At 46.4% G+C, this 12,989-nt stretch overlaps 1 protein-coding gene across 2 annotated transcripts in view; it reads left to right on the forward strand.

The window, feature by feature from the left end:
- The first annotated feature begins 2,950 nt into the window (after positions 1-2,950).
- The window catches only part of ACTN2 (actinin alpha 2), a 79,151-nt gene continuing 69,112 nt past the window's right edge, over positions 2,951-12,989 (forward strand). For both annotated transcript variants that reach the window (XM_007989887.3, XM_007989885.3), the window contains exon 1: positions 2,951-3,254. In XM_007989887.3, coding sequence (XP_007988078.1) covers positions 3,129-3,254 — 126 coding nt within the window. In that variant the 5' untranslated portion in view covers positions 2,951-3,128. The remainder of the gene's footprint in view (positions 3,255-12,989) is intronic.

Raw genomic sequence — 12,989 nt, forward strand, 5'->3', positions numbered from 1 at the left:
ATGGAAAGAGGAACTATTCCTGGCCCTTTATGAATTCAAGAATCATTCCTTCTATTCCTTTCGGTACCTTCTTTCCTTGGCCTCGGCAGTTTCCTCTCATGCATTCACTGATCAGATTCCAGGGGACAGCAAATCTCCAGGATTTTCTCTCTTTGCAGCTCTATTTTCTCCTGTAATTGGCCTTGCAAATTCTGATGTTTGGTCTCTCTGAACTCTCAGTTTACGGAGACCAGTAAGCTGTGCCTGGGTACCCCTCTATTGCATTGCATCTGGACATTTTTCTCTAGGCTGTAAGCTGGGGCAATTGCAGTACTCACATTTATTTTCTGCCTCTGAGGGTTCATTGTCCCTCTTTGCCTGATGACTAATGTCTTGAAAACCATTGTTTTATGTGTTTTTTCCCCCAGGCTTTAGTTGTTTCAGGCAGGATGGTAAATCTGGTGCTGTTTTTTCCATCTTATCTAGAACTTTAAGTCCCCACAGTTAATTTTTGAAAACTAAGTTGAACAACGTAGCACTTTTTGTAATTGTAGATCCAGTTTCTTTTCTTTCTTTCTTTTTTTCTTTTCTTTTCTTTTTCTTTTTCTTTTTTTTTGAGATGGAATTTTGCTCTTGTCGCCCAGGCTGGAGTGCAGTGGTGCGATTTCTGCTCACTGCAACCTCTGCCTCCCGGGTTCAAGCGATTCTCCTGCCTCAGCCTCCCAAGTAGCTGGGATTACAGATGCGTGCCACCACAGCCAACTTTTTTTTTTTTTTTTTTAAGTTTCATCATATTGGCCAGGCTGGTCTTGAACTCCTGACCTCAGGTGATCTGCCCACCTCGGCCTCCCAAAGTGCTGGGATAACAGGCATGAGCCACCGTGCCCAGCCCCAGTTTCTAATAGTTAAAATTTATTGATCAACTTGTTTCAAGAGTATGATTTTAATCCAATATATAAACTCTAAATTTTACATTTAAATCCAAGTAAATTAGCTCAGTCACTATTTCCAGGGATATTACTTCTTTCAACAAATGTTTGGGCACCACTATGCGGTGGACACGCCTGTAGTTACTGGGGTCTACAACTGTGGACCAGACAAAATCCCTGTGTTTGAGGAATTTACATCCCAGTGAGAAGGTTTTTGAAAATGTTAATGCGGCCGGGCGCGGTGGCTCACACCGGTAATCCCCACTTTTGAAGGCCGAGGCCGGCTGATCACTTGAGGTCAGGAGTTCAAGACCAGCCTGACCAACATGGAGAAACCCCGTCTCTACTAAAAATACAAAATTAGCCGGGCATGGTGGCACATGCCTGTAGTCCCAGCTACCCAGGAGGCTGAGGCAGGAGAATAGCTTGAACCCGAGAGGTGGAGGTTGCAGTGAGCTGAGACCGTGCCCTTGCACTCCAGCCTGGGCAACAAGAGCAAAGCTCCGTCACCGGAAAAAAAAAAAAAGTGAATGCAATCTATTTGCTAATTGTTAGTTTTTCTGCATAAAGCCCCAAACAGTAACGGAGGGTGATGTCAAAATTCTAAGGAACAATGATAAATTCAGACTTGAAACATGCCCACAAATTAGTAGCCTTGAATCACAAAAAATTCTGTAGCATCTGTGAGCAACGTTTATTCAATTGAGATATAAACCGAATTAGAGGTAGGCATCCTATCAGCTCATTTGGTGCCTAAGGCAACCTCTAGTTTACAGTAGTTGCTCAATACATTTTTGATTAAAAAATTTCAGCCTACTGATCCCAAGGGTCCTCATTTTGCTTCCTCTGGCGGCATAACTGATAGGGAACAGCTAGCCAGCACTAGTGGGATGAAAAGGCGTTAAGTGCAACCCACAGGGCAACATGGAAATACAACACGAAGCTGGCCGCTTGCCCTTCATTGTCAGCTCTCTTAAATTTATGCCCGGCAGGTGAGAGCTCACACTTCCTGCCTTTGGTTTGGTTCCTGACATTTTAATAGGATGGATCCAAATCCTGTGCCTTGATTTCCCCAGGTGAGGGTGGGGAGGAGAGAAGGAAGAGGGGATTCTGTAGCTTTTAAACTTTACTCCATGGGGGGCTGTATGTATGTATATGTGTGAGAGAGCGAGGGGAAGAGAAACGGGGCGGGGGGGGGGGTGCGGAGAGAGACAGAGATGAGAGAGGTATGAGAGACCCAGGAGACAGATACAGATGAGCGAGAGAAAGAGACACACGAGAGAGAGACGACAAGAGAGAGAGAGACGGGAGAGAGAGAGACACAAGAGACAGACGAGAGACAGTGAGACACAAGAGACAGAGAGAGAGACACGTGAGAGAGAGACACGGGAAAGAGAGACAGAGATGAGAGAGATAAATGAGAGAGACACGGGAGAAAGAGGGACAGAGATGAGAGAGAGACACGAGAGAGAGACGAGAGAGAGACACAGGAGAGGGGGACAGAGATGAGAGAGAGACACGAGAGAGAGACAGACGAGAGAGAGACACGGGAGAGAGGGACAGATGAGCGGAGAGAGAGGCACGAGAGAGAGATGAGAGAGAGAGGGGAGATCTCCAATGAATATGTGGGAATATATGGAACACGCGAATTCCGAATGATATTTGGAAAATTTGGCTGTGTTGGGGTGGTCAGGGACCCAGCCTCTCGGGTGGCCCTCCCCTGGCCCGCGATCACCCACCCGGGACACCGACGGACCCCGCGCAGCGAACCAGCCGCTCTCAGAGCGTGGGTGGCAGGCGTGGTTCTCCTCGGGCCCGGCCGCACCCCACGCGTTCCCGGAGGCCTCGGCGGAAGGCGTGCAGGCGGCGTCAGGGCGGCGGCTGCAGGGGAAACCGTGGAGGGGCCCGGCGCCCCGTCAGCCCGCACGTGCTCGGGGCGGGGCTGGCTGGGCCTCTACGGGCGGGGCTGGGGGCGGTGGCGGCGGGGGCGCGGCCGGGTGGCCACGTGACGGGCGGCGCGACTATTAAGCCGCGCGGCAGCTGCTCGCAGCCGGAGCTGGTGCTTCGCCCGAGACCCAGCGCCCAGGCGTGCAGCCCCGAGAGGAGTCGCGCGAAGGTCACCCCGCGCCCGCCACCCGCCACCTCCGTGGGTCCATTTGCTCGTCAGCCCGTGCATCCGAGCTCCTCGCGCCCCGCCGCAGCCCCGGCCAACCGAGCGCCATGAACCAGATAGAGCCCGGCGTGCAGTACAACTACGTGTACGACGAGGATGAGTACATGATCCAGGAGGAGGAGTGGGACCGCGACCTGCTCCTGGACCCGGCCTGGGAGAAGCAGCAGAGGAAGGTCAGCAGGGGCCCGCGGGCCGCGCGCGCGTGGTGGGGCCGGGTCCCCAGCGGGGCTCCCGTGCGTGTGGCCGCGTGGCCTGGCGACTGGCGAGAGGGCGCTTTGTGGAGGGGCTGTGCTGTCCTGTGCCCTCGCAGCCCCGGGAGCCCCTTAGGAAAGAGGACACGTCCGGGGACAGGCAGGACACTGGGCGTCGTGTGTGTGTGTGCGCGCGCGCGTGTGTTAGCAGCATCGGAGTCACAGATGTGGTTCTGTTCCTCACACCAGCCCGCGTTAGACCAGGATCTGAAGGGGTCTTTGGTCTGCTCCTGACCCCTTGAGTCTGTGACCTTGGCCGCCGAGTTATACTCTCCTGGCCCGTTTGTGTCCTTTTACCCCAGCCTCTCTTTTCCCCATTGAAAGAAGCAAAAGAACATCAGCTTCATTGCAGTTTCCACCGGGCAGCCTCTAGAGTCATGGAAAGTCATTTATTCAATCTTTTGGGTTCCTTGGAGAGGGATGTTGTATGAAAACTAGACATTTACCGATAGTCACAATTATTTCATACTCTATTTATAGTTCATTGAGGTAAACACACAGGGACGAAGGAGTCAGCCAGCTTCTGAAAGCTCCCTCCCCGTTTTGATTGGCGCTTTCTGGGGGCCCAGTGGAACATTCCACTATTTCAAGGTTTCCTCTTGATCCTCTTGGCTAGAATAAATAGGGAATGCTCACCAGGAGGCTTAATCCCGCCTCTTACTTGACTAGGCAGAGAGCCTGCTTGGGTCAGGGATGACAACAGAGACCTGCTAACCCAACCATAAGATAAGAGGTTTATGGTAAAAGCCAAACGCTCTGAGCTTTTTTTCCCCTATTTTTCTGGGCGTGGGGCAAGATAGATTTCCCTTCTAAGGGCCTGCTGTAAATGGATAGCCTGTGGTGACCATAGCGTGTATGGGAATCTCTGTATAATGGGCTCTGTAGTTGATTGTGCGGTAGTATTTGGTGAATAGGAGCGTGATGGTGAACACACATCCCAAACTCCTCTCGCAGCAAACAGCATTAGCTGGAAGGGGAGATAATTATCAAATAACCAAGTACTATTTTTATATCAGGATGTCTCTTGTCTACCCTCTCTCCTAAAATACCATTTACTATTATTATTTTAAAGCTCTAATTTAGCTGCATTTCAGTCTCTCCCCGAGTTTCTTAAGGCTTTTACCATCCCTACCTTTTTTAGAAAATGGGAGTAATAAATAGAAACAACAAAACTTCAAGCCGTCTACCTTTGTTTAAAGTACTGATTGTGAAGGAAGCACATGGCTTGGGGATTCCGAATGTATCATCTGGACCAGCTGATGCATCATCCATCAGCACGAAGTTAAAAAGTGACCTTAATTTTTGGCAGTGAGTGTTTTTTTAAAAGAATTTCCCCAGATTTTGATTACTGCACTTTTTGTGGATTAAAAAAAGGTAACTCCCTAACTCCCGGTCTTTGTTTTAAAAAATTGCTTTCTTATGAGGAACTGTAAAATAGCTAAGGATAGTCTGCCCATCATTTTTGAAAGTGATCGTCTAATCACAATGCTTTCTGTTGCCTTTTTTTTTTTTTTTAAGTACAGTACAATAGCAGGATAGAGGTAATGACAGTTTCCAGAGGCCACATTGACATCCCTTCGACCGTATTTAATCTTTTAATATATTTGCGGTATTTTTTTGATATATGGCTTTTAATTATTTTAGGTTTGGGATTCCCATGTTGACTGTATTATTATAATTGCATAGCACTTGAAGTAAAGTTGATTTACTTCAAGTAAATTTACTTAAGTAAAGTTGAAGTAAAAATGACATACTTCCAGATCCCAGTCCAAAATAATGTTAAAAAGTTTAACATGATAATTTTTTTTTTTCTTAAGATAGTTTGAATGTTGCACATGCATGGGGGGAGTAAAACCTACATTAGGACAGATCTAGAAGATTCTCTATTTCTACTCTCGATTCTCTATTTCTACTTTTGGTATAGACCCTGCTCAAGTCAGTAAAATAATATGGAACTGTGAGCTCAGTGCAGCCAGAGCAGTGGCCTCTATTTATGTCCTATGAGACAAACTGCTGGAACCGGACGAGGCTAAAATGCCATTGTTTCTATTGTGGGCTACCTTCTCCACACTTGCCATTTCGGTGATATGCTGGGTATGAGATCTGTCAACAGATGCTGGTAGCACATGATGACGTCCGTGGTGTCATAATGGATGTGATGCCTAATTATATCTACAGTTCAGAGAGTCTCATGGGCTATGGTAATCCTTGCTCTGTGATGTGGAATGAAAGCCTTGCTGTAGAAGGACTTTATAAAGTGTGATGTGTTTTATAAGAGAAGGGAATCCAGAAGATAGTGGGTTTAGCATGAGTGCGAATAGGTGTTTCAACGTGTCTACCTTCTCTTTCAAGAGTGTGTTAGGAAGAGTGTGTTACACACAAGAGTATGTTAATAGGGTTAGGAATATTTATTTCTATAAAGAAGTATTTTACTTCATACAACTCATGGGTAGAAGAAAATTGCCTGCAGTCTTACAGATATGATATATACACACACACACACACACACACATGTATATTGTATATATAATATATAATGTTTAGAGTTGAGATTTTGCTCTGTTGCCCAGGCTGGAATGCAGTGGCATAATAATAGCTCACTGCAGCCTCGACCTCCTGGGGTCAAGTGACCTCCATGATGTCGAGGCATGCACCACCACACATGGCTAATTTTTTTATTTTAAAAACTTTTTTGTAGAGACAGGGTCTCACTGTGTTGCCCAGGCAGGTCTTGAACTCCTGGCCATTCTCCCACCTTGGCCTCCTAAAGCGCTGATACTAAGGATATGAGCCACCATGCTCAGCCCCAGATACAATATTTTAAGACACTGAAATGCTGAGGCACACTCTTGGAGTGAGAATGTTTTACCATATAGAACACAGTTTAGGGATATCAATTTCTAAGTAAATTGGGACCTCTTCAGTGGACTGTTGAAACTTTCAGAGTGTTGGCGTCTAGAAGTAAACGTCTCCTGGAACCAAGGAACACATTGAGCTTGTACCTCAACTGAAGCCTATTTGGGAGGTGACTTGTCAGAGCAGCAATGCTGAATATGTTTGCTATCTTCACAAGCTCAGGGCGCTGTCCTTAACTGTACTGGGAGGCTAGAGCAGACCTTTTAAGGAAACGAAATATGTTTCGATACGTAAAGGATCCTTATGTCCATAATCGGTACACGGCTTGATAATCGATAAACTTTTCTAAGTGTTCTGATTGTTTTTAATAGTCCCTAAAGAAATTCAGATTCTTCTGCACTCTTCACAGTTGAGATGGCTGGATTCACCTTGGAGCACCTCCTGTCAGTCTGGCATTTAGGCGAACATGTTGCCATGTCGGGTCAGGCAGCCTGGCAGGATGCGTGTGCAGAGGCAGCCGCCCACGGGGTCTGGATTAAAGAGGGAGCCTGGGAGCCTTCGAGTTGCCCCTGCCCTTGTTCTGTGGGCAGCAGCTGCTGATTGAGAGCACAAGGTGAAGGCTCTTCCTGCCTAATGACACATACTCTTGCATGAATTTTTCCTAGGAGAAAAGGCACTAATTGTTTGTTCCAACAATCAACAAAAAGCTTGTGACATTTCTCAGATTCGTGAGACCCAGATGAGTCGAAGCTCTGCCTGGTACCCGACTACAGTTGAATCACTAAATGTTTCAAGTCTCAATTTCTTCACCTAGAAAATAAAGATAAATACCTGTCTTTCTTAATTCACAGGGTTTTTTGTCTGGATCAAACGGTTAAACTATTTTATGGTGAAGGGGCTTTGTACATTGTAAAGCGATCTGTAAATGTTCCGGTATCGTTATCCTTGTGCACCGAATATTTGTTCTTCAGCACTGTGCTTAGACTTGTGAGGGATAATAGAGCATGAGATTTGGCCCTTGGTGACCTTGATATACTTTGAAAATTGTGGGGAAGTACACATAACAGAAAATTTACTATTTTAATCATAAGTGTACAATTCAGTGGCGTTACGTCTATTCACATTATTGTGCAACCATCACCACTGTGGGCCTCCAGAACTTTTCCATCATCCCACGCTCAAACTCTGTACCCATTAAAAACTAGCTTCCCATTCCCCCTCCTCTGGTGTACTTTGTTTTGTTTTGTTTTGTTTTGAGACAGAGTCTTGCTCTGTCGCCCAGGCTGGAGTGCGGTGGTGCAATCCCAGCTCACTGCAACGTCCGCCTCCTGGGTTCAAGCAATTCTCCTGCCTCAGCCTTATAGTAGCTGGGATTGCGTGTGCTGGGTAGCTGGGATTACAGGTGTGTACCACCATGCCTGGCTAATTTTTTTTTATTTTTAGTAGAGACGGGGTTTCACTGTGTTAGCCAGGATGGTCTCAATCTCCTGACCTTGTGATCTGCCCGCCTCGGCCTCCCAAAGTGCTGGGATTACAGGCGTAAGCCACTGCACCCAGCCTGGTGTACTTTTAAAGATAAGATTTATACCCTGGAACACTTGGAACATAAGAAATTATTTAATAATAAGTGCATATTAAACTAGAAATTGTTTAATAATAAGTGCAAGAATAAAAGTTAGCCGGGTGCAGTGGCTCATGCCTGTAATCCCAGCACTTTGAGAGGCCAAGATAGGAAGATTGCTTGAGCCCAGGAGTTTGAGACCAGCCTGGGCAACACAACAAGACCCCATCTCTGCAAAAAGATAAAAAATTTAGCCAGGTGTGGTGGTGCACAGCTGTAATCCTACCTACTTGGGAGGGTGAGGCCAGAGGATCATTTAAGCCCAGGAGTTTGAGGTTGCAGTGAGCTGTGATGGTGCCACTGCACTCCAGCCTGGGCAACAGAGCAAGTCCCCATCTCAAAAAATAGAAAATAATAAGTGTAATACAGTAAGTGTTTACCCTTGGCACTGTCAAAGCACCCTGGCATCCCTGCACTCACCCTGTCATCAAGAGATGGGAGAAGTTCAAAGGTAAGAGTATAGAAGGAGAAAGTAACCAAGGTGGCCAGACCAGGACTCAGGTCTCCCAAAGCCTAGCTCTGTATTGGATGTGTCTGTGTATTGGATATGTCTGTGGCTTAGCTCTGTATTGGATATGTCTGTGTTTGTGTACGTGTGATAAGGAGATAATACCTGATGCTAAAGATGCATATTCAAACTTAGAAAGTTGGATCCATGAAAAAGGGCCAGGTTATAGAGAGCCTGGGATGCTAAGGTGAGTGCAGACTTTATTCTCCAAACCATGCAGAGCTCCGGAGGTCTTTTGAGCTGGGGAGACCCATGCCTACAGAACTAGTGTTGTTGGCAGGATAAATCTGAGTGGACAAGGACCTGAGGCTGGAGGACCCAGGCAAAAGCCTGTTATGGGACCATACAGATAAAGTGGTGGGGATTAGAACAAGGGGGCTGTTAGAAGCAATGGTGAGGAAGGCATCAATTTGAGAGTGATCAGGAGGGATTATACGAAGTATTAAATAACCACAAGTTGTTCCACAGTAGGCTGTGGTATAAATCCAATTAAGTAGATATGATCCTCACCATTAGAGCGCCTGGATTTTAATGTCAAGACAGTGGTATTGACAACAGCCAAACTAATGAGGAGAGTCTGTTTATCCACTGGGAGATTGCGTCTGGATAAGAAGTTAAGTATTTACAGGATGTGTCATTATTCCATGCAGGGAAAGGAGCCACCGTGCTGAGGTGGCAAGTCCGGTGTACACGTGGCCATTGCTGGGAGGGAGAGGTGGAGTTGTAGATAGTCTTTGAGAGCCAGAGGAAGTTCTTAATGGGCAGAAGTGTCAAGGAAGAGGTTAAAGGCAGAGTCTTGTGTGGCACTAAGAAACCTCTGTACCCAGAGGGACTGTAATAAATATACATGTGGTTTGCTACGGAGAATCACAGGTGCAGGAGTTCTGAGGCACAAAAAACACTCTTTGCCTTTACATCCTATTTGGGACACCGTGATGTGTCCTGGGGTTGCCCTAGGCCTTCAGCCACATTCACCAGGTAAGAAACTTAAGCCCATAAGATTTTCCAGGAGTGTGGGAGGGGAATATAACTCTTAGCGGGGAAACTTAATTAATGCAGCCTCGGAAAACTGTCAGAAAGCACCGCAGTCGGTTACTGCAGCTGGGAGACACCTACAGAAAAGGCGCAGTTCTGGAGTGGGTGAGGGCGCTACCATGCTGAGCAGAGGAGTTCACACGGAACGCGTTGGAGGACAGTCAGAATCCTACCGCTGTTTCCCTGGGAACGGCACTAAGTCTTCCAGAAAGAACAGAAAGCAAAGATTGGGGGAGAAGCTTGCAAACTACTATGCTAGACACATTTCAAAGGAAGGAAAATCTTAAGGGCAAGAATTTGGCCTTTCTGAAGAAGACTGAGGACAATTTTTGGTACAAACATATCTGAACACATGCACACACACACACACACACACGCACACACACCACTTCCCATCTCCACAGCTTTCTAGTTTGAAAACTAGAAGGTGTTTTTACCTGCAACCCTAGTGAGGAGCAAAATATGAATGGAACACAAGCATGATTGTTCATTCTTTCATTCATTTGGCAAACATTTTTGTGGTCCTTCTAGGGACCAGCAGAGAGAGTTGATGACACCACCATGGCCCTTAAGGAGCTTACAGCCTGGTTCAAGAGACAGGAGTGGTCTGTGAGAAGCACAGAGGAGGGGCATCCGCTCCAGCCAGGCTAGTGTAAGGAAGGTGTTTTCAAAGGCATAGGTGTTTCAAAACCCTCCTGCTTGGTTCTCCTTCATGGTGAATGGAAATGTCTTTCTCCCAGGTGCCCAAGCCAGAAACCTGGGTGTTACCTTTGCCGCCTCCTTCCCTCCCACACCACAGCCGTGGGGTCACCACCTCCTATGGAGTCCTCTGGAGCCTGCCTCTTCGTTTCCCTGTGTGCTCCAAGGCCTTCAGACTTTCTGCCTTCCCTGCGGAGATGAGGGTGGTGGCCTCCCTGTTTGTCACCCTTCCAAGGGTCATGCTCATCTGCTGGCTTTTCTCCAAGACACTGCCAAGAATGATCTTAATGAGACACAAGCCTGGTTGTGATATTTTCCAGATTCAGGTGTCTCTATGGTTCTTCGTTGCCTTCAGGAGAGAGTTCAAGCCTCTTATGGTGGTTTGTGAGGCCAGGCCTGAACTAGCCCCGTCGTCTGTTAGTTCACCACCCCAGCATCCCTGCTGCGGGTTTTTCAAGATCTCATGTCCCTGATTGCTTGTCACAGTGTCTGACATGAGCCCTTGTCTCTTCCAGAGACCCTCCCTCCTCCACCTATCTTGGTAGTACCTACTTCTGCAGCTGCTTCGCTAGAAGGCCTGCCTGCTAGAGTGGGGGTCACGTGATGTTCTCTTTGTCTCCCCAACAAGGGCTGTGAGCAGTAGCTCTTCTCTGTAGGTCCCTGTGCCTCATTGGGCTCGCAGAGTCTGCACTTCGATTTTTTTTTTTTTCTTCTTTTTTTTGAGACGGGATTTCACTCTTGTTGCCCAGGCTGGAGTGCAATGGCACAATCTCAGCTCACCGCAATCTCTGCCTGCTGGTTTCAAGTGATTCTCTTGCCTCAGCCTCCTGAGTAGCTGGGATTTCAGGCATGTGCCACCACACCCAGCTAATTTTTTATATTTTTAGTAGAGACGGGGTGTTTCCATGTTGGTCAGGCTGGTCTTGAACTCGTGACCTCTGGTCATCCACCTGCCTTGGCCTCCCAGAGTCCTGGGATTACAGGTGTGAGCCACTGTGCCTGATCTTTTTTTTTTTTTTTTTTTTTTTTTGGAGACAAAGTCTTGCTCTGTTTCTTAGGCTGGAGTGAAATGGCACGATCTTGGCTCACTGCAGCCTCCGCCTTCTGGGTTCAAGCGATTCTCCTTTCTCAGCCTCCCGAGTAGCTGGGATTACAAGCATACACCACCAACCTGGCTAATTTTTTGTACTTTCATTAGAGATGGGGTTTCACCATGTTGGCCAGGCTGGTCTCGAACTCCAGACCTCAAGTGATTCCCCCGCCTTGACCTCACAAAGTGCTGGGATTACAGCTGTGAGCCACTACGCCCGGCCCACACTGACATTTATTGAATGAAGAAATTATGAATCATTTCTAAAAAACGTTTAGTACAATTACTTTTTTAATTAAAAATCTTTCATTTTAACAATTAAAAGCTTTTTGACAGTCTTTATGATTTTTTGAGCTCTAAATATGTTAACTCCCAACTCATACTCATTTAATGCTTTTAAAAAATGTTCTCTTGAAGTATTTTCTCAAGTCTCCAAAAAGAGTTCCCTGACTTGATTTTTGTTGTAAGTCTGAGCTGTTGAGGCCCGGCGTGGTGGCTCATGTCTGTATTCCCAGCACTTTGGGAGGCTGAGGCAAGGCTGTCTCTTGAAGCTAGGAGTTAGAGACTGGCCTGGGCAACATAGAAAGAACTTGTCTCTATAAAAAATTTAAAAATTAGCAAGTGTGGTGGTGTGTGCTTGTAGTTCTAGCTGCTTGGGAGGCTGAAGTGAGAGGATCGCTTGAGCTCAGAAGTTGGAGGCTGCAGTGAGCTATCGTGGCACCACTGCACTCAGCTCTGGGTTACAGAGTGAGGAATAAGCTTTTCATTAAAAAATGTTCAGGCCGGGCACAGTGTCTGTAATCCCAGCCCTTTGGGAGGCCGAGGCAGGTGGATCACATGAGGCCAGGAGTTTGAGGCCAGCCTGGCCAACACGGCAAAACCCAGTCTATACTAAAAATGCAAAAAAAAAAAAAAAAATTGGCTGGGTGTGGTGATGCTCACCCGTAATCCCAGGTATTTGGGTGGCTGAGGCATGAGAATCGCTTGAATCCGGGAGGCGGAGGCTGCAGTGAGCCAAGATCATGCCACTGCACCCCAGCCTGGGAGACAGTAAGACTGTCTCAAAAAAAAAAAAAAAAAAAAGTTAAGAGATGGGCTATGTCTTAAAAAAAAAAAAAAAAAAAGTAAATAATTGGAATTTAGAGCTTTTGGACTTGAAAAGATGATTATACAGATTTATGTATATCATAATAAAATTTGTCACCATACTTATGAGAAAAAGTTCTGGTAACCTGAATTTGACTTGAAATGAGTTCCCCCCCCCCGATTGAAAACCTTTACCCACTTAATAAAGAAAATTCCAAGTTCATTTATGATTCAGAGAAGTATAAATTTAAATTTGTTTTTGTATAGAAAACATGGGGGAAAATTTTTTTGAAGGTGCAGTGTGTTTCACAGTGGTGGAATTGGAAAATGGAGACAAGATCGCAAGTGATTCTGTGGTCCTGGGAAAGAACTGGCATATGCAGTCTTCATACATGCCAAGTCCTAGTCCAAGAAGTTGGCATAACTTTGATCTGTCTTATTTGTTTTTGCTAGGGGGTAAATGTGTTGGTCATAGTCTTTAGAAATTACTCTACACTGAAAATAGATTCTTATTAGTATCCATTACAACCTTCTCACAAAAAGCCATGCTATCTTAGAAAAGACCTGTATTTTATTAGTGATTGTGAGAACCAAATGTACAAATAGGTGAATATGAGATTGTTTTGGGGCCAGGCGCAGTGGCTTAAGCCTGTAATCCCAGCCCTTTGGGAGGCCAAGGCAGGCGGATCACCTGAGGTCAGGAATTCGAGACCAGCCTGATCAATGTGTAAAACCTCATCTCTACTGAAAATACAAGAATTA

Source organism: Chlorocebus sabaeus, chromosome 25, assembly GCF_047675955.1.
Source record: "Chlorocebus sabaeus isolate Y175 chromosome 25, mChlSab1.0.hap1, whole genome shotgun sequence".
Taxonomy (NCBI): domain Eukaryota; kingdom Metazoa; phylum Chordata; class Mammalia; order Primates; family Cercopithecidae; genus Chlorocebus; species Chlorocebus sabaeus.